General features: G+C 44.9%; 1 protein-coding gene across 1 annotated transcript; it reads right to left on the bottom strand.

Moving 5' to 3' along the window:
* Positions 1–4,830: 4,830 nt before the first annotated feature.
* Positions 4,831–20,180, bottom strand: LOC128329610 (vomeronasal type-2 receptor 26-like). The gene is made up of 6 exons (XM_053261120.1): positions 19,492–20,180; positions 11,865–12,156; positions 9,313–10,176; positions 8,904–9,131; positions 6,581–6,707; positions 4,831–5,732 (listed from the first exon to the last, which is right to left on the bottom strand). Exons 1-6 carry the CDS (start codon positions 20,178–20,180, stop codon positions 4,831–4,833), a joined length of 3,102 nt encoding a protein of 1,033 aa, XP_053117095.1.
* Between the last annotated feature and the right edge of the window lie 721 nt (positions 20,181–20,901).

The following is a 20,901-nucleotide window of genomic DNA, read 5'->3' as shown; positions in this document are numbered from 1 at the left end:
AGTACTCCCGTTTGTTGGTCCTAGGTTTCCTGGCAATGCACACCTATGAGGCCCTGAGCAGAGACTGCTGTGTTGAGGTGAGCAGGCTCCACTCCACAACAGTACCAGACACCAGCAACCAACGAGGCTCTCAGTCTCAGTCAGCACTATTCCAGCCTCCACAGTCGCAGTGACCAGTGCTGCAAGGGAGGGAGGGGAGACCAGAGAAGGCGGGGCAGACAGGCGAGGCAGCAACACTGCGTGGGTTGGAGCAGTACTATGGTCTCCTATTATGCTGGGTTTTGGGGTCTTGGAGTGTGCGCATGGTGTTGGGACTCCAAGGAATCCATTGCTTGCTTTAACAGGTCCATTTTGCAAACTGTTTTTGTTTTGTTTTGTTTTGTTTGTGTGGGGGGTGATGCTGTACTCCTGTTATGTTGGGGTTGGGGTTTTGGAATGGCTGGGGGCATTTTATTTATTTATGTGACATCTTTTTATACCTTGAGTGGGTATTTACATCTTGAGTGGGTATGGCAGAGTACTCATTTCCTGCTTCTGTTCCAACTAAACCCCTTCCCCATCAGATAGAGGAATAGATGCAGGGAGAAATGTCTCTGTCCTGAAAAATGGTTTGGGAAAGAAATTAATCTCATCTGTTTCATTTGTTTGTTTGTTTGTTTTACAAGGCACCTTCTTTCTTTCTTCTTCTGTTTAAAGAGTGGTCCATCCTCCGATTTGGGTCCATCCTGCGATTTGGCTTTACTGTGGGGTGGTGAGGGGTGGCGAGCCACAAGCGGATAAGAACCTTTTAAGCAACCTTTCTTGCTCCTCTTTTAAGAAAGGGCTACTAAAGGGCTACTAAAAGGGTTACTCCTCTGCCCTTTTAAATGTTTTGTGGGAAATGGTTCAGATTGAATTTGTTTCAAAATCGAACTGAACCACATTTTTGGGTTCATGCACACTCCTGCTCCTCACCTCATGTAAGGGCTCTCTCTCCTCCCATACCTTTGAATACATTTTGGCCCCTTCCCTCCCCACATCCAATGGGGACACAGTTGCCCATGACAGCACTTGATTTTTATAACAAGCCAACCAACAACGCAAGGTGGTTGCAAGACAATTGGAAGCCAGTGACAGGAAACTGATCAGGAATGGAAAAACAGAACTCACAATGATGCTGGAATCAGATGAATCTATTCAAGCACAGACAGGGGTCCATTCGATGGAGTTGAGTGTTTCAATTTGAACTCCAAAAGGCCCTTTGTGCCAAGGCACTGAAGGCAGTTAAAAATTTTAATAGTAAACCAGCAACAACAATATTGATTTTACCAAGAAGAAAAAGAATTGCCATGTCTCAAGATAAGACACATCTTTTCAGGAGCTGATAATGTGAGCTCCTCTGCCCTGCACTCTCCTCCTTGCCCTTCCATCAGGGTACTCTGGTCTTAAGGAGGCACAGGGAAGAGCCTGTCCAACATTTCTCTCAGGCCAGGGTGGGCCCTTTCAGCATCTCAACTGCTCTGGGCTGTCTTCTACTTCAGATGCATCCTGGCCAGAGGCCTGGAGATAGCCTATGGTAGACCTGTCCTCCAATCATTTCTCTAAGCCCTCTTTAAAGCTGTACAAATGTTCCCTGCAACAGATGGGAGAAAATGGGTGGAGGCCATAAGCTTGCCATCGCCATGTGGTCGGCCTGCTTAAAGAGTGGTTTGGCCTGCTGTTCGGCTCTACTGGGAGGTGGCATGAGTTGGTAAATGGTGGTTGAGTAAGAAGTTTTACAAGAACCTTTCTCCCCACTCACCTGCCATTGGCCCACTCCACCTTTGATGTCAAACTGGTTCGCATTGAACTGGGCTTGGTTTAGTTCAACTGTGGACCGATCTGACCCCGGTTCAGTTTGAGACTGAACTGCCAAACTCAAACCAGCATGTTTTGATGCGAACCAATTCAACATCAAACATTTTGTGCATACCCCTAGAGAGGAGGAAGGAATCAAGGAAGATTTCATGCTGTGGTTTTCTTTTCTCAGCACTGCGTATAATACGTTGTGCTATTGCTGCTATAACTATCTGGTTTTGCTGGAACTCAAAATGACAAAGGCAGAACTTGGGTGCCCGCCTTCCTTGAGTTGTGGTTTGCTTTTTTGTGAGATAGTGTTGTGAGAATTGCACAGTGGAAGCTCTCTGTGTACTATTTCTTGGTGATTGCTGTGATGAGTCCCATGTTCAGCCTTGAAGTGAGACTACCTTTTGCTTCACTCACTCTTCTGGTCTGCTCAGCAATCTACATTGCAAGGTGTACTCAGTCAACAGGTGGCTTAAATAGCTGTAGCTGAGTTTATGGCTAGGCTTGCTTCTAAGGGTGCTGCTGCTGTGGCAGTTGCTGCAATGGAGTGATAATTGTGTGTGAAATAGCAGTTTCTGCCAATGATGTTACTGCATGTTGGGGACTGTTGGTGGCAGTTAATTCTGAGTGATGCTTTTCTGGCCATTTTCCGCCTGTGTTTGGAACAATGTGTGTTCTGTATTGGAAAAGCTGGGGCCCTTTTAAGCTAAAATAGTCCGTATTTAGCTCATCATTGCAGCATGCAGGTCACATGACACACAGACTGAGCTCTCCAAGTATTTGGGATAAGTTCCCCTGTGTTGTAAATCTGTTGGCATGGCTGACCCGACAGGATTTATGATCCCTTCAGCTCTACTTCTGTGAGTCAAATAGAAATTCTGAAGATAAGAGTAGCAGCTTAGCTGCATGAATGAAAGCGAAGAATGACTCACAAAGATCAAGTAGTATAAACAAAATAAAGTCCCTTGAAACTAAACTAGGTAACCCCTACTCAGATCACTGAGTAATAACTGAAATAAAGGAGCAAGGAATAAACAAAACAAGGACAGGCTGAAACAAGAAAGGTTGAATGATTCTAAGTACAAGGAACACTGTCTGCAGAAGGCAACATTGCTGCCACTACTGTCCCAGGAACAGCGTCTGCTTAATATAGGGCTCAAGATAACTGGCAGCCAATCAGGCTTTCCTGACTCAGCATTTCTGTTTCCTCTCCTGTGAGATCTTGCACCTGCGTGTCTCCTACTGAGCCTTTCTCTTGAGACGTCTTCTTAACACAGGTGAAATTCCAGCTTCCTCCTGAACAGTCTCCTCAGCCCTAATCTCTGCCAGCTGTTCTGTCTGCTGCTGCTCCACCCCAGCTTCAGAGTCTGTTCTCACAGCCAAGTCCTCCCGCTGCCCCTCTGACTCTTCTGACTCAGAGGTCTGGGCCATGACACCTTGCTTTCTCCTGCCCTGCTACCACCATTCTCTGAAACCCCAATAGGGCATGATGGGCCTAGTAAAGCATGATGGCCTCCCTGCATGTACATGGAGGACAATTAAAGTCTTAGCCTGGTATGAGAGTCAGGCCCAGCTGATCCTGGGGAGAGATGTGGGTTGGGTCGCTCCTTTACGGCCACTGACAGCTCTGCAGTTAATGCTACTTCCAGAAGCAGTTCAAAGGCACCTCCACACCTCCTGATTGTAAAAGCAGCAGCCCGTGGGTCGCAGGGGCATGGGTCACTGCCTCCCCCTCACTGCAGACTGTTCACAATAAATTCTGGGTGCACCGGCACCTCTGTTTTATTATTTTTTAAGGCTGAAAGGAGAGAGTCTCCTCCCCTCCCTCCCCCATTCCTCCCTACATTACAAATTGCATCGATTTGGATGGTTTCTATCCGAATTGGACTGATTCAATTCAAAGCCAAATCACTCAAACTGATCAGATTCGAGTTGATTTGATTCAAAGTCGAATCAATTTGCACATGCCTAACTTTAGACCTCGTTAATGCTTAGATTAAAACAAAAACAAAAACAAAAACAAAGCTCTTTCCAACTGGAGCAAACACATTTCAACTTCCAAAACATCATTGCCAGTGCTCTATCTCAAACAACTGGAGACACAGGAGAAAGGAGTAAGAAGGAGATATTTGGCTGTACATAAAATTAATCATTCTTTTTAATGATAGGCCTAGTAAAGCATAATGGCCTTCCTGCATGGACATGGAGGACAATTAAAGTCTTAGCTTTCAATAACCAATGGATTTCATAGCCTCTCTCATTTCTTCCATAACATGAATAGTTGGTTGCAAATGTTTGGTATACATGGCCTCTTTTATCTCATGCTTTGCTGTATTTATTTCAATAGACAGAATATATATATTTCTATAACTCTTGCTTCATGTTTTTCTTTCAATGCTTTGCCCAGTATTTCAATTGGTTTTTATTATGTTGCATGTCTGCTAAATGCTCTTTATACCTTTTAGCAGCGGTCTCCCTGTCTCCCCAATGTAAAATCCTTCAAATTCCATACAAACTATGTTATACTCTGTTCCTTTAATTTGAAAAGAACCCTATTCCTTCTCATGTACTTAAAGTTCCTTATGTGACTGACAGATTCACCTGGGAAACGCAAAATATATCTAGAAAAAATGGTTTGAAAGCTAATGTAATTTGCACAGCAACTATGAAAATTAAATTTTCCCTATATTTGTCTTCATTTTCTTGGATTCTCGTCCATTGTTCCTTTTCCGTATGAGCTCCAATAGTCCAGCAAGTTAAAAAATAGGCCAGCAAAGCATTCTACTACTCCCAATCTCTTACCAGATATGAATCAAAACATCATATACAGGGACCACCCTTACAGGCCACTGCAACCTTAGTCAAAAAGCCAGCACATGATTTCATAATTGATACACAAGCATTGCAAAACTTCAGGAAACATAAATGTTTTCAGCTGCAGGAATGAAAAAGGTGGGAGGAGAAAAGAAACAAACACACATTGATAATAAAGAGAAAACAGATTATTTAATTATTTCTCTTTATTAGGTGTTTTCTGCTGTTCAGGTCAGGTCTCAGCAAAATAATGTAGCATTTAGGAAAAAAGATACAAGCCAGTAACCCAGCACTGGAGGCTAAGATGGAGAAGATCTCTTCAGCGACCATGGCTTTTCCTTTGCTGCTCAGATAGGCTGGGACAAAAGACAACCAAACACTACAAAACATCAGCATACTGAAGGTGATGAACTTGGCTTCGTTAAAACTGTCAGGCAACTTCCTAGCTAAGAAAGCCACCGTGAAGCTGATGATGGACAGAAATCCCATGTAGCCCAAGACAAGATAAAACATGATGACGGAACCTTCATTACATTCTGCTATGATTTCTCCAGTCACAGATTGCTTGTCCAGATCTGGGAACGGTGGTGATGTTCCCAGCCACACTCCACAAATGCCTATTTGAATAAGGGTGCAGGAAAGAACAATGGAGTTGGCCAGCATTTTTCCCACCCACTTCCTCATGCTCGAACTGGGTTTGGTGGCCATGAAAGCTACAACCACAGTGATGGTTTTGGCCAACACACATGAAATGGCCAGTGAGAAGATGATGCCAAATGCAGACTGTTGGAGAAAGCAGGTTCCTTTTGTCCGTTTCCCAAGAAATAGAAAAGAAGAGAGGAAGCAGAGCAGCAGGGAGAGGAGGAGAGTGTAGGTGATATCCCGGTTGTTGGCTTTGACTATGGGGGTATCTTTGTGCTTGATAAAAGTTGCTAGCACCAAGACTGTGATCAGGGAAAAAGAGACAGCCACAGAGGCTAAACAGATCCCTAAAGGTTCTTCATATGACAGAAAGTTTATCACTTTGGGGAGACATCCATTTTTCTCCTTGTTTGGATATTCATCCTCTGGGCATGCAAAACACTCAGGCATGTCTGGAAGAAAGTCAGTGTTCATCAAGTTACCCATTTGTACTTGAGTATTCAAGCCAATTTACCAAACTGCCCTCACTGCTGATTTAATTGGTCTTGCTGTGCTTTTAAATTAGGTTGGTCTCATGAACAACATTTTCACCTTCTCCAAGTTCCTGCTTATTGTTTTCTTAGAAGCCTTAACAGAAACATTATTTCTTGTTTGGTTGCTGTGTTTTGCTTTTAGTTGCCTTCATTGCTTGCGGTCAGGTTTTCCCGACCCTCCCCACAGATGAGCACTTATGCAGCGCCCCCGCTCCCCCCAACCCTCACTGACTCCGTCACGGAGCTGGCTATCGTGTGGGTGGCCAATCTGGCCACCCAGGGCTCCCTCCCCGCTCACTGACCCAAACTGGGTCTCACCGGTCGTCAGACCGGTCTCTACATGACAGAACCACAGAATGGTTACAGCATTCGGGATTCTTGTTCCCTCTCCACCCTCTCTCTCATATTTCTATACCACCTGATATAGATATCTCTAGGTTCTCCTCCCCCCACCATACATGCATTTCTTCCATCCGATGACTATTGTTCCAATGTATGAACTGAACCCACTCTTGGAATGTTGTGGCAAGACCTGAAATGAGCTGTTCATGGAAGGAAGCGCTCAAATGCCACAGAGTGGAAACAGTATTTTTAGTTGCAGTGATTGCTCTCCAAGGGTGTGCCACCAGTTACCGAATGCAAGGTTCACACATTTTCTCACATAAGGATGTTTGTTGTTGACTCTTTCTCTTCACCTACCCTTCTCTGCTAAAATTCAAACAATGATCAGGAAACGTGAACTTTTTTTCTGTCTTGGCATCACCTACCCTTCTCTGCTGAAATCTTCCCTTCAGGGCATGGAGCACATTCATAGCAGCAAAATTTCTCTCTTTCTCTCTTTTTCTTTTGAAACCCAGGCTGGCAGGAGTCAGTACACACAGAAAGGGGCAGTACCTATCCATAAAAATGAAAGGAGTTTAAAATGAGTTGACCAAATGTATCTTGGAGGTAATAGCTTGGAATGAATTTTGGCAGAGTTGTTTTAGGCTAAAAATCTCTCCTCAAAAGTGTTAAGCTGCTGCCCACATGAGAAAGGAGAAAGAGAGGGAGACAAGAAGAGAGGCCAGAATGGGAAATCAGTCAGAATAGAAGAAGCAGTCCTTTTTTCAAATGCCGATCTCTTATAATTATATTAGGAGTAAGTAAGGTATTTGTTTTATATGAATAGAATAAACATTTATAATCTGCTTTTCAACACAAGTTCCAGACATGGTTTACATAGGTATAAATAAATATATGTGTGTGGTTTTGTAAATGTTTTAACCACACAATGGAGCTCTTCTCACGATCAGTGAGAAGCGGTCCAGGGTGGTCTGCAGGAAGAACGGGTTTTAGTTTCCCTTCCCGCAGACGATTGCTGAACTTTCCCTCGGTGGGCGGATCACCCGCCCAGATGACTGCTGGCTTCCCTTGTGGCTCACTTGGCAGCTCCGGGGTTCGGGTTCAGGGAAGTTCTACCACACAGTGCCCCACCTCCTGGAGCTGGAATCGATGCATAACTGGGATTCCACCCCCACCACCTGAGTTTGCCCACCATGGCTGCAAGCAGCCATGGCAGACACACGATTAAAAAAAATGAGGTCAAAGGAGCACTTGCTCCTTAACCTCATTTTAGCAGTGGAATACTTTGGCGGGTTTGCCACTGTATAGTCATAGAGTGAGATCCCGGTGGCTCACATGAGCGTAGAAAACCGGGCTGGGCTCCCTTAGCCTGGTTTTCAATGCTCATGTGAATAGCCTCCACAACAAACAACTATGTGCGAAAAGGTATGTGAATGTTGCATTCAGTAATTGGCGGCACCTCCCTGAGCAACAATAATTGCAACTAAACGTGTCCTGCAACTGGTGATCAGTCTATCACATTGGCTTGGATGAATTTTGGCCCATTCTTCCATATAAAAACCATTTCAGGTCTGTGACATTAGAGGACTTCCTTGCATGAACAGATCACTTTAGCTCTTGCCACAACATTGCAATAGGATTTAGGTCGGGACTTTGACCTAACTGTTGTGCATCTGTCTGGACAGTGTTACAAGGCCATTTCTAAACATTTGGGGTGCCATCCGTCCACTGTCAGACAGTGTTCTCTGTACAGGTCAATCAAAAATTGAACTTTTCAGAAACAATTACCAACATTTTGTTTGGAAGACACCACACCACACCCAAGTGAAAACCTCATCCCAATTGTCAAGCATGGTGGTGGAGGCATCATGATTTGAGTCTGCTTAGCTGCACAAGGAGCTGGATGGCTTGCCATCTTTGATTGAACCCTGAATTCAGCTGCAGATCAGAAAATTGCGGAGGACAATGCCAGGTTATCTATCTGACAGCTGAAGCTGAGCTGCATGAAAGTGGATTATGTAGCAACACAACAACCCTAAACATGATTGCCAATTTAAGTCAATCTAACACTGAATGACGGAAGAAGAAAAGTGTTTTATAGATGTTTCTATTGTCAACACAAAAAATAATACATTAGTTTAACTATGCATTATTCAGAACCTACTCTATTTCCCCTTTTTCCTTGCCCTCCCTTTTCCTTTCTGACTCCACCTCCCACACTCTCTACAGAATCCTCACTAGGACAAGCTTCTAATTAGGAAAACAGAAAAGATTACTAGACAGAATACAACAAAGAGATTTTGTGTTTTGGAGTGACAAGTCAAATTCCCAACCTAAACCCTTGGAATCATGGCATGTTTTCAATCATGTGAATGTCTGCTACTGAACTGACGACAAGATTCAAACAGTTGTGTGAATCAGACCAGTATGTGCTGATGGCCACTCGCTTCCATGACTGTAAAAAGGGATTATACAACCAAGTGGAGAATAACTCAGTCACTGGCTATCGGTATGATAACAAGGTGTAACCTTCAGGTTCAGAATACCAGTTGCTGGGGATTAACCAATGCAGAGGGTGATTGACTTACCGGCATCCAATTCACCACTGTAAGTAAGGAGTAGGCAAACCCATGTTCTTCAGCAGCAAACGGCATTCCTATCTCTGGCAGAGATAATGGATAAAGCTCTCCCTACTTCTCTCTCACAGACACATACACAAATGCCACAAGTATATCCTAGAACACACACCTGGTTAAAATGTCTGTGCCACACAATTTTATCCTCCTCTATTACAAATTGTTTTCCTTCAAGAGCATTGGGGTCTACAATTCCAGTTTTCACTTTTTTCAAGGAACTGTTTGGAAGAAAGTGCACGTTTAGGAAATCAAATCCAGTTACCATTTCCCTCTTCTCATTGAAAGACATTCTTTCTCCAGCTGAGTTGTTGAAGGAAATGTTTTGAAGATATTGGTGTAGCTATTTGAATGAGAAAAGGAGTAATATTGTATTGGAGTTTTGGTGCTAAAGTAAATTGAACTATATAGATATATTACGTTTATATTCAGTATCAACTAACAAAGAGCCAAACACACAAGGGAGGAATTTTCCAGTTGTGGAAGACTGAATTATAAAGTTTCTCCTGCTGTGGAGCCCTTACCTGCCAGGGCTGGACACCTTCAAGTCCAAGCATTTCATCCCCAACCTTTGCCCTGTGATTGGATCTGGATAAGTACATTTCATGCAGAGCATGTGCCACAGAAAAAACAGCATTATAGATACCATAGCTGTGACCAGAAATGCTCATTTCAAAAATACACCCAGGGAGGCTCTCCAGCTTCTCTTCCAAAGTACATGTTTCATCATTCTCTGTTGATGTACTGGGAGTGGGAAATGTGCATCCAAAAGCATGCTCACAGAAGACTTTGCGAAAGCGGTCTCCTTGTGTCCAAGAACATCTTATGTCCTGAAGATATGCCTGGAAACCCCAAGGTTCATTTGAGTGAATTGCAAAAGAAATGGCACCTTCAAATATTTCAAAATCCCAACCTCTAGAAATCGCCAGCATTAAAAATTCAGTCTGGGCTGTCGTAATCCACACCTTCCCACTAGCTGTGTCTTCTTTATAATCAACACTTGCTGCAAAAATATACATCAGCAGCCACAGCAGGACTGCTGTTTCACCATAGAGAACAATTATTCTGGCTTTCTCATCCATAAGACACTGTGGAATATTCTCAGCCATGCTCTTAATAGCATCAGTGTCAGGGAGATGACTTTGGTGTGGGATTCTTTCTGTGAAAGCTGAACAGATTCTACTCTGGGCAAGCAAAGGCTCCAGGACCCGTAAGAAGCCATCTCCACTCTCGTCATCTGCAACAAACAGACCAATCCAAGTCCATCCAAAATGCTGAAGTAACTGGATAATCCCCCCATACTGATAGGTCTCATTTGGGACTGTGCGGTAAAAAGAGGAAGTCTGTGTTACAGCATTCTCTTCTGGAGCAAATGAGCCATAAGAGAGCTAGAAGGGAATGTGCAGGTATTTTAGAGATGGGTTAAGGGAAGTACCTCAATGCATATATATGTGAGTGCCTTTCTTGTTCAAGCACTATTGAATACAATAAAATCCTGATTTGTATTTCTAGTGATACTGAATGTTGTCAATACTGAGGATGCTTCTGGCTGAAAAGCGGAAATATCATGCCATTTCTTGGAAATATTCTGGGTAAATCTGTCTGACAGATATTCTTGACTCTGGAATGTAGGGATGTGTGCATTGATTCAGGTTCAGGTACAAATAAATTTGTACCCAAATCTAGCTGATTCAGGTGATTTGAAGAGAGAACAAATTTCTCCTGTGATCCATTGGCTAGATTTGGGTACAAATCAAATTGTGCCAGATTCAATTCGAATTGATTCAAGCTTCAGATTTCTCCTGTTATTTCCCTCAGATTCCCAGATTTCATTTTTTTTTAAAAAGAAAGAAAAGCTAAGCTCTAGTCCTTGCAAAAGTGAAGTTTTGGAGCAAAATATGTGGTCACTGTTTTTCAAGTGTTTGGTTCTTTGTTGTATAATAATTCTTTCGCAATGAATCCCTATGAGGATTCATTAGACACCTTCATTTCTTCTATTCATTTTGACTGTGCCAATTGTGTATGTTCTAGGAATTTTTCCCCCAAGTGTTTAGACTCTTTGGTGTCTAATAACCTTTCCTCATCATGAATCCCTATGAAGATTCATTACACACCAAAGAGTCTAAACACTTGAAAAATTCCTAAAATACAAACTGAGTACACAGTGGCTTGCAGGTTGGGGGTAAGTTGTCACATGGGATTCCACTAATTCCCCACCCCCACCCGCAAAGCAGTGGATTCAAAATGAACAGAACATATGAAGCTGCGTAATGAAGACATATGGGGATCCATGTTAGGGTTAGGATAGGGAGACTTTATATCCCCATTATTTCCTGTGGTGGAAATATACAAGATCAGTAAATAAAATAAAATAAAATCATTAAAAAACCAACCAAGCGCCCCCATTATCTTGAAATTTGTGTGGTAGGTGACAAGCAAGGGGACCTAATCACCACCCAAATTTGGTGCCCCTAGGACCTTGATAAGTGGTCCAAATCAATCCAAATCTGAATCAAATCAAATCAAATCCAAATCAAATCTTGGGTGATTTGGGGGGACAGATTTGGACACAAAACAAATAAGCGGTGATTCGATCTGGGCAACAATCAAATAGAAAAAATCAATATGTGCACATCCCTACTGGAATGTGCTCCTTGTTGAAATAAGAGCCTCCACATCTCTAACAACTCCACATCTCTAACAACTAAAAACAAGTCCCTAAGGACTCATATTTTCACCCAAGCTTTTTAACTTGACTGTGGTTTTAAATGATTTTAAGGTTTTCATTTTTGTTTTAACTTGTTATATGTTGTTGTAAAATGCCAAGAGATGGAATTTTAGGGTCAGATTTTATTAATAAAGTAAATAAAAGAATATATATCCGCACTACCTTTCCCCCAGCTGCCTGAAGCCAGTTTCTATATGTTATTGTTTTTGAAGTGCCAAGGCTTTGAAATTCTTCCAAGTCAGACATACAAGTCAATTATACCTCCCACTCTTTCTCAAATATAAAATCTCTCAGAGAAGCATAAATGTGAGGTTGAGGAAAGCTCTGTCCTCTGCACACAGATCTTACCTGTGGAATCTTGTAAAGACCAAAGATGTCTGCCATGTAGAAGGAGTTCCCAAAATCAAGTGCCCCAATGAGGGCTATGAGATTTTTCTGGCTGTCACATTTATAGTTAGGGACAAATCGATGAGATTTGAAGAGCAGGTCCAACATGTTGCGATAGGTCAGTTTCACATCATTGTAGGTGTCATAGATGTGAAATCCAAGTGTGATGTTGGGCAAAATCTCGGGACTTGCATTGATCTCCTTTACGGCAAATGCCAAGACCAGGAGATGCTGGTAGAATTTTGTCATCACGCTGTCAAAAGAATGGTGGCTTCATTCACAAAGAAATACAACAATCTATGTCATTGTTTTATCACAGTGATGAACAACTCTGGTTTGAATGGGCAATGCCATTTTGAAATGATTCTATTTAAACTTCATGAGGTTTAATTTTTTTGAATTGAATGGGGCAGCGGGGGGAATCAGAATGGCCACAAACTATGAAAAGAAGTGGTAAAGGTGACCATAGGAACATAGGAAACTGCCATATACTGAGTCAGACCATTGGTCTATCTAGCTCAGTATTGTCTTCACAGACTGGCAGCAGCTTCTTCAAGGTTACAGGCAAGAATCTCTTTCAGCCCTATCTTGGAGAAGCCAGGGAGGGAACTTGAAACCTTCTGCTCTTCCCAGAGTGGCTTCATCCCCTGAGGGGAATATCTTGCAGTGCTCACACATCAAGTCTCCCATTCATATGCAACCAGGGCAGACCCTGCTTAGCTATGGGGACAGGTCATGCTTGCTACCACAAGACCAGCTCTCCTCTCCCAGGAGAGGGAGACCATGGACAGGGAGGAGACAAAGCAAGGAGCAGTTGAAGCTGAGATACATACTATGCACAAAACATTAGCTGTACTGCAAAGCTATTTTTAGTTTCTACATTAGGGGAATGCCTTACTGAATACAGAAATGAGAGTGTAAATATCCAAACTTTCAATTTTCATAAAATCATCTGGCAGCTTTCAGGGTCTGTCATGTTGAGCTTTATTTTCAAATTACAAACTTACAAACATCCTCTGCAAAGGAACTGGCAAACATATTTAATGTCTTTGTTTCTCTAGAATGTCCTGTTTCAACCAGTTTTCTTCCATTGCCCCCACACAAATGATGACATAAATCTTAAAATGGGAGTGACACAATCCTATTCAATTAACAGACAAATCAAAAAATCCACTAGTGGAGGGGGGAACTAATGCTTTAATAATTTACTATACACAGGTGTGAATCCCTGCCTATATTGTGTCAGGTGATACACCCCAGCTCAGAACAGCATCATGGCCTGAGTCTGATTGCTGCTGCTCTCAGCCGAGCAAAGGGGTCATATGTCCACAGGAAGGAGCAACCTTCACAAGCCACAGCCGTTAAGCTTGGTGATCTCTAAAAGCCTAGTGACCTCCCTCCAGCCTGCACTCCATGAAACCTGAAACCTTTAGGAACAGAGATTTCATCTGAATTCCAAATGAGTGCCTTAAGGCGCTCAACCACTCACTCGCTTAAATTTTCAAATCCTGCACTGTAAATGCAGTTGTGACCAGGAAAGGAGTCTAACTAACTATAGAGAATAGTGTGTAGTAGGCAAAGAAGAGCCCATCATCTGCCATTTTGACACAGGCCAAAAAAATCATTGCCTTGCCCCCAAAAGGTCATCCAGCCAAAACTCACACTCTGTTCCTGGGTGAGGGGAACGGGTTGCCTCTCAAATGACAAATGATGATCTGGGCCAGCAGGAGCCACAACAGTTCACAGACTCCATCCACCTGGGTTCCTCAACCAGTCAGCTTGCCCAAATGCCACATGCTTTATTAAGATCGACTTCAGTTTAGCCAAATTAAAGTTCTCCAAAGTATTAGGATAACCATTTTAGTGTGTTTCTTTTTAAAAAACCAAAAACCTCTCATTGCACATTTTATCCCTGTCTTTTGAAATTTGATTTCACTGAAAACAAATTTTGAATCCTAGGGAATATGTTAATGATTTTTAGTGATTTCCCCGATTTTTAATGATTTTCCCAATTACAGCAGATTTCCCCCTAGTTCATGATCAGGAGATTTTCCTGTTCATTTTAACAGTTATTAAATCTTGCAGCTAGCTATATTCAAATTTGGCAAAATTAAAGAAGTTCCGTCTTCCTAAATAGAAGGATTATTGTTCTTCAGAGGAAAAGGAAGTCAAGGTAAATGCTAAATACATTAAAAGACAAGACTCAAAATTGAGTCTGGCTGAGAAAGAAGTGTGTCCATGAGGACCAGGTCCATCGGTATGTCCTTGAGAATTTTATTTCTTTCATTAAAAATTCTTAATTTCAAAGTTTATTGATGATAGGGAAAGAGGGGAGAAAGGAAGAAGAATTCCTTACACTGGAATGTCGAAATCTACTTCCAGTTTGGGGTGTTTCATGAAGGAATATGATTGGGAAAGATAACAGATGTGAGAAACCATACCACCAACGATGAGGCCACCTGGCTGATACCATTCATGTGGCAGAGGGAGGGGATCGATTTCAGGGCACTTGAGAGGATCTTCCTTGCACTCCTTGAAGGATGGGAGAAAGAGCAAGAGCAGAACCGTCAATGTCTTGATGGCAAAGCTTTTCTCGGAACTAGATTCTTCTCTACCCATCTTTAGGCTTATTGCATCAGCCCAATTTAACCATACTTCGATGGTAGTCGATTCTGCCTTTCCACTTCTTAAAGAGAACTGTACCAGTAATCTCTTTCAGCTATTTTAGGATCTGAAACTGAACCCTGAATAACAACCAAGGTGGAATCATTTCAAGCCAAGATGATAAATGGATGTGGGGAAACCCATCAGCGTTCAAACTGACAGACTCCTGCTTGACTCTTGAACCTCAGCTGAACTCTCAGTGGCACAAATAAAGAGTTTTATAAGAACAGGCTGATTTGGCCTTGGGCTTTACTGTACCACTTTTTGGAAAGTTTCTGGAGAAAGGTCAGGGAAATAATTGATATAATCAGAGAAGATGATCATTACAGGGGGAGATAATTGTCTCTGCCAAGTTCTCTTTCTGTGAGGCTGAACTTGTGGCAAACATGTTTGTTCTCATCCTCTGCTTTTGAGAAAGACAAGTGTAAGAAGTTTAGAAGCAAACAGCAACCAAACGAAGATATATATACTATATACCCACTTAATAACAATCACTCAAAAAGAATACAACCGTAAAGAAAGATTAGTAAATTATAGATATATTTAAATTTTAAAATCACATAAGTAAAAAATGCCTATTACATAAAAATCCTATAGGCAGGTGTGTGTGTGTGTGTGTGTGTGTGTGTGCGCGCGCTCCTGCCTTCCTCTGAGATGGTTTTTTTCCTGTGGGATTAAGCATGCATATTCCGTTTGCCATGCTTGGGGTGTGGGGTCACTAAAACTCTTGAACCTGTGGGGGGAGGGGCTGTGAATCCTGAGGGCCCTTGCCCCACCCATGGACCTAAGAATGGTTAGTACAGTACTGCAACTGTGGTGCCTTGGCCTGGCCTCAGAGGTGCCTGCATCAGCCCCTGCGGTTAGTACAGTTGCTGGTTGTGGTGAGGATGAGCTAGTGCCTGCTCGTCCAAATATGTGATGGAATCAACCAACTCCATTTGGGCCACCGCCGTACATGCGCAAACACCCTCTGCAAGGCCTGGCATGGCCTAAGGCCTCACAGAGAGCATTTGCACATGCGCAGCAGAGGCCAAAATGGCCACTGCTTGCCTTTACAGAGGCCTGAAAGGACCCAAAAGACTACATTTACCCAGCTGCAGCGGTGATGAGGGAGGCTGGCAGGGGGAGAGGGAACCCTTGCGGAAACCCCCCCCCCCATGGCTACAGCAAGCCCCTGAAGGGGCTACAGGTACTTACTTTTTTACTACAGGTACTTACTTTTACTACAGGTACTTACAGGTAGTTACTTTTAATTTAATTTTTTTTAAAAAAGTTTGTGGACCCGCCAGACCAGACTGGGGGGTGGGGTTTGATGTGGGATGGACCGAACTGGCCCGGTTCTGTTCGAGGCCAGTCCGGCCCCAAACCAAACTGGGCCAAACGGTTCCCTGCACACCCCTACCCTAGATGCAAGTTCTCTTGGTGGTTTACAAAACAATAAAAGCAAACAATATAACGATTAACATATTTCAACAATTAAAATTCAAAAAGTTAAAACTATTAAAACACAATTAAAACATATCTAATTAAAAGCCTGGGTGAACAAATGTAGATTGACTGCCCTTTTAAAGGTTGTAAGAGATGGGCAGGCTCTTATTTCAGCAGGAAGTGTGTTCCAAAGCCTCGGGGCAGCAATGGAGAAGGCCCGTCCCGGAGTAGCCAGCAGATTAGCCGGTGGCAACTGGCTTTTAATTTGTTTTAATGTGTTTCTAAAAACTAACCTGCTATTTTTTTTTTCCCTGTGTAAACCGCCATAAGCCATTTTTGGAAGGGCGGTATAGAAATTGAAAAAATAAAAATAAATAAAATAATTATATGGTTCCATAAAGGACCAATACTGATGAAGGAGAAAGAGTCCCAATATAAGACCTATTCCTCAGTTGAGGACTAGATCATATATCTGGTTCTTCCTCCATCAGTACTACTTCCTTTTAATCATGTCAGCTTGAACACAGGCATTCTTTGTACCAGCAGCTGTGAAGAAAGAGATCACACCAAGGGCACCAAATAGCAAATGTGCTGAAGGATTCATGAACAGCCTTGCCATTTGTAACAGTGGCTCTGAAAGCTAGATTGCTAGAATCCCAAGTCCCACACTAGTTATTTTAATGTACCATAGCCTTGGGAGGAATGAGAACAAATCTTGGAAATTGTTATTTCAGATTGTCACTTTATTATCATTCCTCCAAAGCCCTGGCATATGTGCCCCGTGTGGGGAAATAAGCTGGTTGTGACACCAGCCCTCCCCCCCTTACCCTCTTAAACCCCCAGATGTTCAGCTCAGGTCTTGGCAAAATAATGTAGCATTTAGGAGAAAAGATACAAGCCAATGAATCAGAACTGGAGGATATGATAGAGATCATGGATCCTTCAGCATCACACATTGAAAAAGATGGAGGCAATGTGTGGGGCAATTTCCCCTCTTTCCCAGCAGTCGCCCTTCCTAGGATCCCAAGCCCAGATCCGAAGCCAAGGACAACACACCTCGCCAATCTCTTTACATACACACGTGTTAGGTTCAGAGCAGCAATGAGAGTCATCAGATGCATGCACTCAGTTTAGAAACTACTACGTTCCGAGTGGGAGATGGTGCTCTATGCAGCCAGCCAGCCACCCTCAGCTCTGCGGCGGTGTTGTGCCTGTAGCCACTTGTTTGCTCCAAACTGTGACTGCTGTGGTGCAGCGGGAGAGGGAAGGAGGGGCAGGGGAGGGGAGAGAGAGAGGGTGAGAGGCAGGCAGGCAGGTGTGCACATCCCCTCGGATCAGAGCCTTAGCCTTCCTCAACGGCAGCAAAGTTGTTCCCCCAAAGAGCAACTCGGACAAGTTGCTCTTCTCATCACTTCCTCGCTAGTCTCGCCGGCAATCGCCCACCCCGTAAATTTAAGTAAAAACAATATTTTTTTAAATAAAAAAACCCACATAGACACACACCGACCTTGATGCTGCACACACTTTATTGAAGGTCAAGTTTCAAAAAGCAGGCTCGCTCCATTGCTCAGTCCTTGCCCCGATCCTTCCAAATCCTCCCTGCACAGCACAATGCATACAGTCTCGATCCTCCCCGCACACCACTGCACAGAGTAGACACGCTCTCACCAGCGTGCAGTGCATGTGAGTGATGCGAGAGTGGAGATCTCGTGAAAGGACGATGGGGGGAGTGCCAGGAGCACGAGGCCAATGGCAGCAGCACAGCAGGCTGTGCGGCACCCGGATATAATAATAGCTTGAATTGGGGGGCATGGTGGGGGTATTTTTGTGCCCCCCTCAAGCGGCGCCTAGGGCACGTGCCCTGCCTGCCTTGCCCCAGTTACGCCTGTGGCCCTTTCACCGCCATATAGTTGTCTCATGTCTTTATTGGTCTCGGTACAAACAGTTCCTCTAGCTCATGAACATATTGGGTATACCACACCCTGCTGTTATTCAGGTCCTGCTTTTTCAGCACCATCTTCAGGATTTTCTTTCTCAGCTCTTCTTTTTCTCTCTTTCTTCTGTATCATACTGACTCTTGCTCAAAGATCTTGACTAATCAGAATGGCAGCAGCATATCAAATTTGGGGAAAAATAAAATCACCTCACCAAAATTCATATCAAGGCATTACCTCCCAAGATACTCCCGGCAGCTCGTTCTTAACTCCCCTCCTTCTTATTGCCAGGTGTTGCCCCTTTCTGTGTGTTTCTCCTGCCAGCCTGGGTTTCAGAAGAAAAAGAGGGAAAGGGAGAAATTCTGCTGCTATGAATGTGCTCCATGCCCTGAAGGGAAGATTTCAGCAGAGAAGGGTAGGTCAAGAGAAAGAGTCAACAACAAACATCCTTGCCCGACACCCAAGAAGACACGAGACACAAAGTATTGGTGCAAAATTGGGCCACAATTTATTTAAATCCAACAAGAACTTAAAGAGCAGGGATGGCCTCTCAACCGGCAGTGCGGTACTATAGGCATGCGCCACCAGGGCATGCCTAACCTATAGCATAGGGCGATACACCTTGGCTCCAGGCAACCCCAAATGCTCTCAATCCAGGGCTGCCTATCCTAGCCGGCCTAATGCCGGCTCCCTGGCTAGCCTCACCCCAAGGTAGCCGTTCAGCGATTCCTTGGGGGTTAGCCTGCCAGAGTAGGTTGACCAAGGGGAGATATCCCTGAGCCGTGCAGTCTCTAGGGAGTTGCCCCTTCCTGACCCATAGCCAAACGCTTACCCAAAGGTGTTCACCAGCCTGATAATATTTTTTCCAACCGCACTGCACCTGCCACTGCGCAGGTTAGCCTAGCTTAACCCTCGCCGCCCCACCAGGTACGCAGATATATGGCCAATCCCTGCTCTAAATCCCTCAAAAACAAACTGGTCCCACTAGGTGACAGGTGAACCCCATCCCCTCTAAACAAACTGGGTACCGAAAAGAGAATGTCTGGATGGTCTATGGTGCCCCCCCCAATGGCAGCCACAAAACGCGCCATCTGGGCATTAACCTTCCTGCGAGCCCTGTCTACCCTGTAGGGGTCCCCAGCACCCCTCCATACCCTACGCTGCAGCAACGCAGACCAAAAGAGGACAATTCCCGGGCACCATTCCAGAACCTGTAGAATGTCCTTTTGCAAATTATGGATAATGGATAAGCCTGACTGAGACGTCAAGTCGTTTTCCCCTAAGTGGAGGACCAAAATGTCAGGCGGCAAATTCGCCGCCAAATATTCCTGCAGCATAGGTAAAAATTGGGCGAGGACCATCCCACGACGACCGATCCAGGAGATCGATGCCCACCGCCCAAGCCCCAGCTGCGTTCCAGGCTGCGCCATACGTGCCGCCTTATGTGCCCAGAAAACTATGGAGTGGCCCATAATGAGTACTCGAGCCCTCGCCGCCCGTCGCGCAGGGCCTGTAAAGAGAAAAACAATCAGCGGCCATCGCCCGGGCGCTAGCACACGTACCTCTTGTAAGTGGCAGACCGCCAACGCCCAATGCGCTGGATGGTCTCACCTGAAAGACCCAGTTGGGAAGCTGTGGAAGCTGCACCAATGCGGAATGAATGAAGGGAAAGCTGCCCCGTGTCGACCCCCGCCGCTGTCAGCGCACGACAAGCAACAGTCCAAAACTGGAACTGTGAGAGGGGGCATCCGTCCTGGTGAATGAAAAGGCACCCAGGTGCGGATCCCCGGAGGGCTGTATAATGACTTAAGGCCCGCACCGGGCATAGAAGAATATTGGTGGCCCTGTGGAGTGATACCAGTTGCCCCCTGCCCCTCTGGTCGGTCTTGGAAAAACGGAGGCGCAGTTGCACCACGTCTTGTCCAATGACCACGTCACCAAGTTGCATAACCTTGCAGGCAGGGCTATTCCGGCCCCTAGGCAGCAACTCACCAGCTCGGAAGGCCCCGAAAAACAAGACTAGCGTGGCCGCATGGAAGAGCGCAGCCTCATAGGGAGAGCGGCAGACCACTGCAAACTGCTCCACAGCCCCCTGAACAGCAGAGGGGGAAAGGGGCCTCCGGCTGTCTGCCATAACTGGGCATTCCCGGGACCAGCCCTCAAGCATCCTCCGAACCCTGAAATCCCCAGTGGTGTCAGCCAGGCCCTGGGACTTTGAAGAGAAAGCCAAAGCTGCCAGGTAACCTGCCATAGCACTCGGGGACAACCCCTTATCCTTAAGGTGGACCAAGAATTGCATCAGTTCCTCCGCGGGGGGGGGGCAATCCTGGCCCAATCCTACCTGTGTCCTAAACTCCTGGAAAACCCTGCACTGCCTAGTGTATGCCGCCCTCGTGCTGGATGCCAGAGAGGCCCAAACGGCCCTCTGCGCTTCTATGCGCCAAGGCTCCATAGCCACGAAGGCATCTGCTCGGGCCACTGTTCCGCCTCTGGAGCCAGCTGGCGAAAGCGCTGCACCTGGAAATGAGACAGCGCATCCGCCAAGCTATTCTGGATGCCCGGCACATGGCATGCTAGGAACTGTATATTATTGTGCAGGCAAGCCAAAACAACAGCCCTAACTAGAACCATCACCCTTGGAGACCGAGATGTCTGCCTATTGATCACCTGCACAGTGGCCTGGTTGTCGCACCAGAAACGCACTGTCTTGTCCCGAAAAAGATCCGCCCAGAGATGTATGGCCACTACTATAGGAAAAAATTCCAAAAAGGTAAGGTCCTTGGTGACCCCACTAGCTACCCAGGCCGCAGGCCATCGCTCAGCACACCAGCGGCCACGAAAATAGACACCAAAGCCCAAGCCACCTGCTGCGTCTGACTGAACCTGAAGCTCTGCTTCCAAAAGGAGGGTATCCCACCAGAATGACACCCCATTATAAGACTCCAAGAAGGTGGTCCACAGCTGCATGTCAG

This window comes from Hemicordylus capensis, chromosome 6 (genome assembly GCF_027244095.1).
Source record: "Hemicordylus capensis ecotype Gifberg chromosome 6, rHemCap1.1.pri, whole genome shotgun sequence".
Lineage (NCBI taxonomy): Eukaryota > Metazoa > Chordata > Lepidosauria > Squamata > Cordylidae > Hemicordylus > Hemicordylus capensis.
Note: the sequence above shows the minus strand (reverse complement) of the source record. Positions and strands in the feature narration are given on the sequence as shown.

Excerpts from the sequence above, each read along its gene's own strand:
- LOC128329610 (XM_053261120.1), bottom strand. The coding sequence starts at position 20,180 with ATGGCAGGTTACCTGGCAGCTTTGGCTTTCTCTTCAAAGTCCCAGGGC. Across the intron at positions 9,132-9,312 it reads AAGGTGTCCAGCCCTGGCAG|CTACACCAATATCTTCAAAA; the intron begins GTAAGGGCTCCA and ends TCATTCAAATAG. Across the intron at positions 5,733-6,580 it reads GAAGATTTCAGCAGAGAAGG|ACATGCCTGAGTGTTTTGCA; the intron begins GTAGGTGATGCC and ends ACTTTCTTCCAG.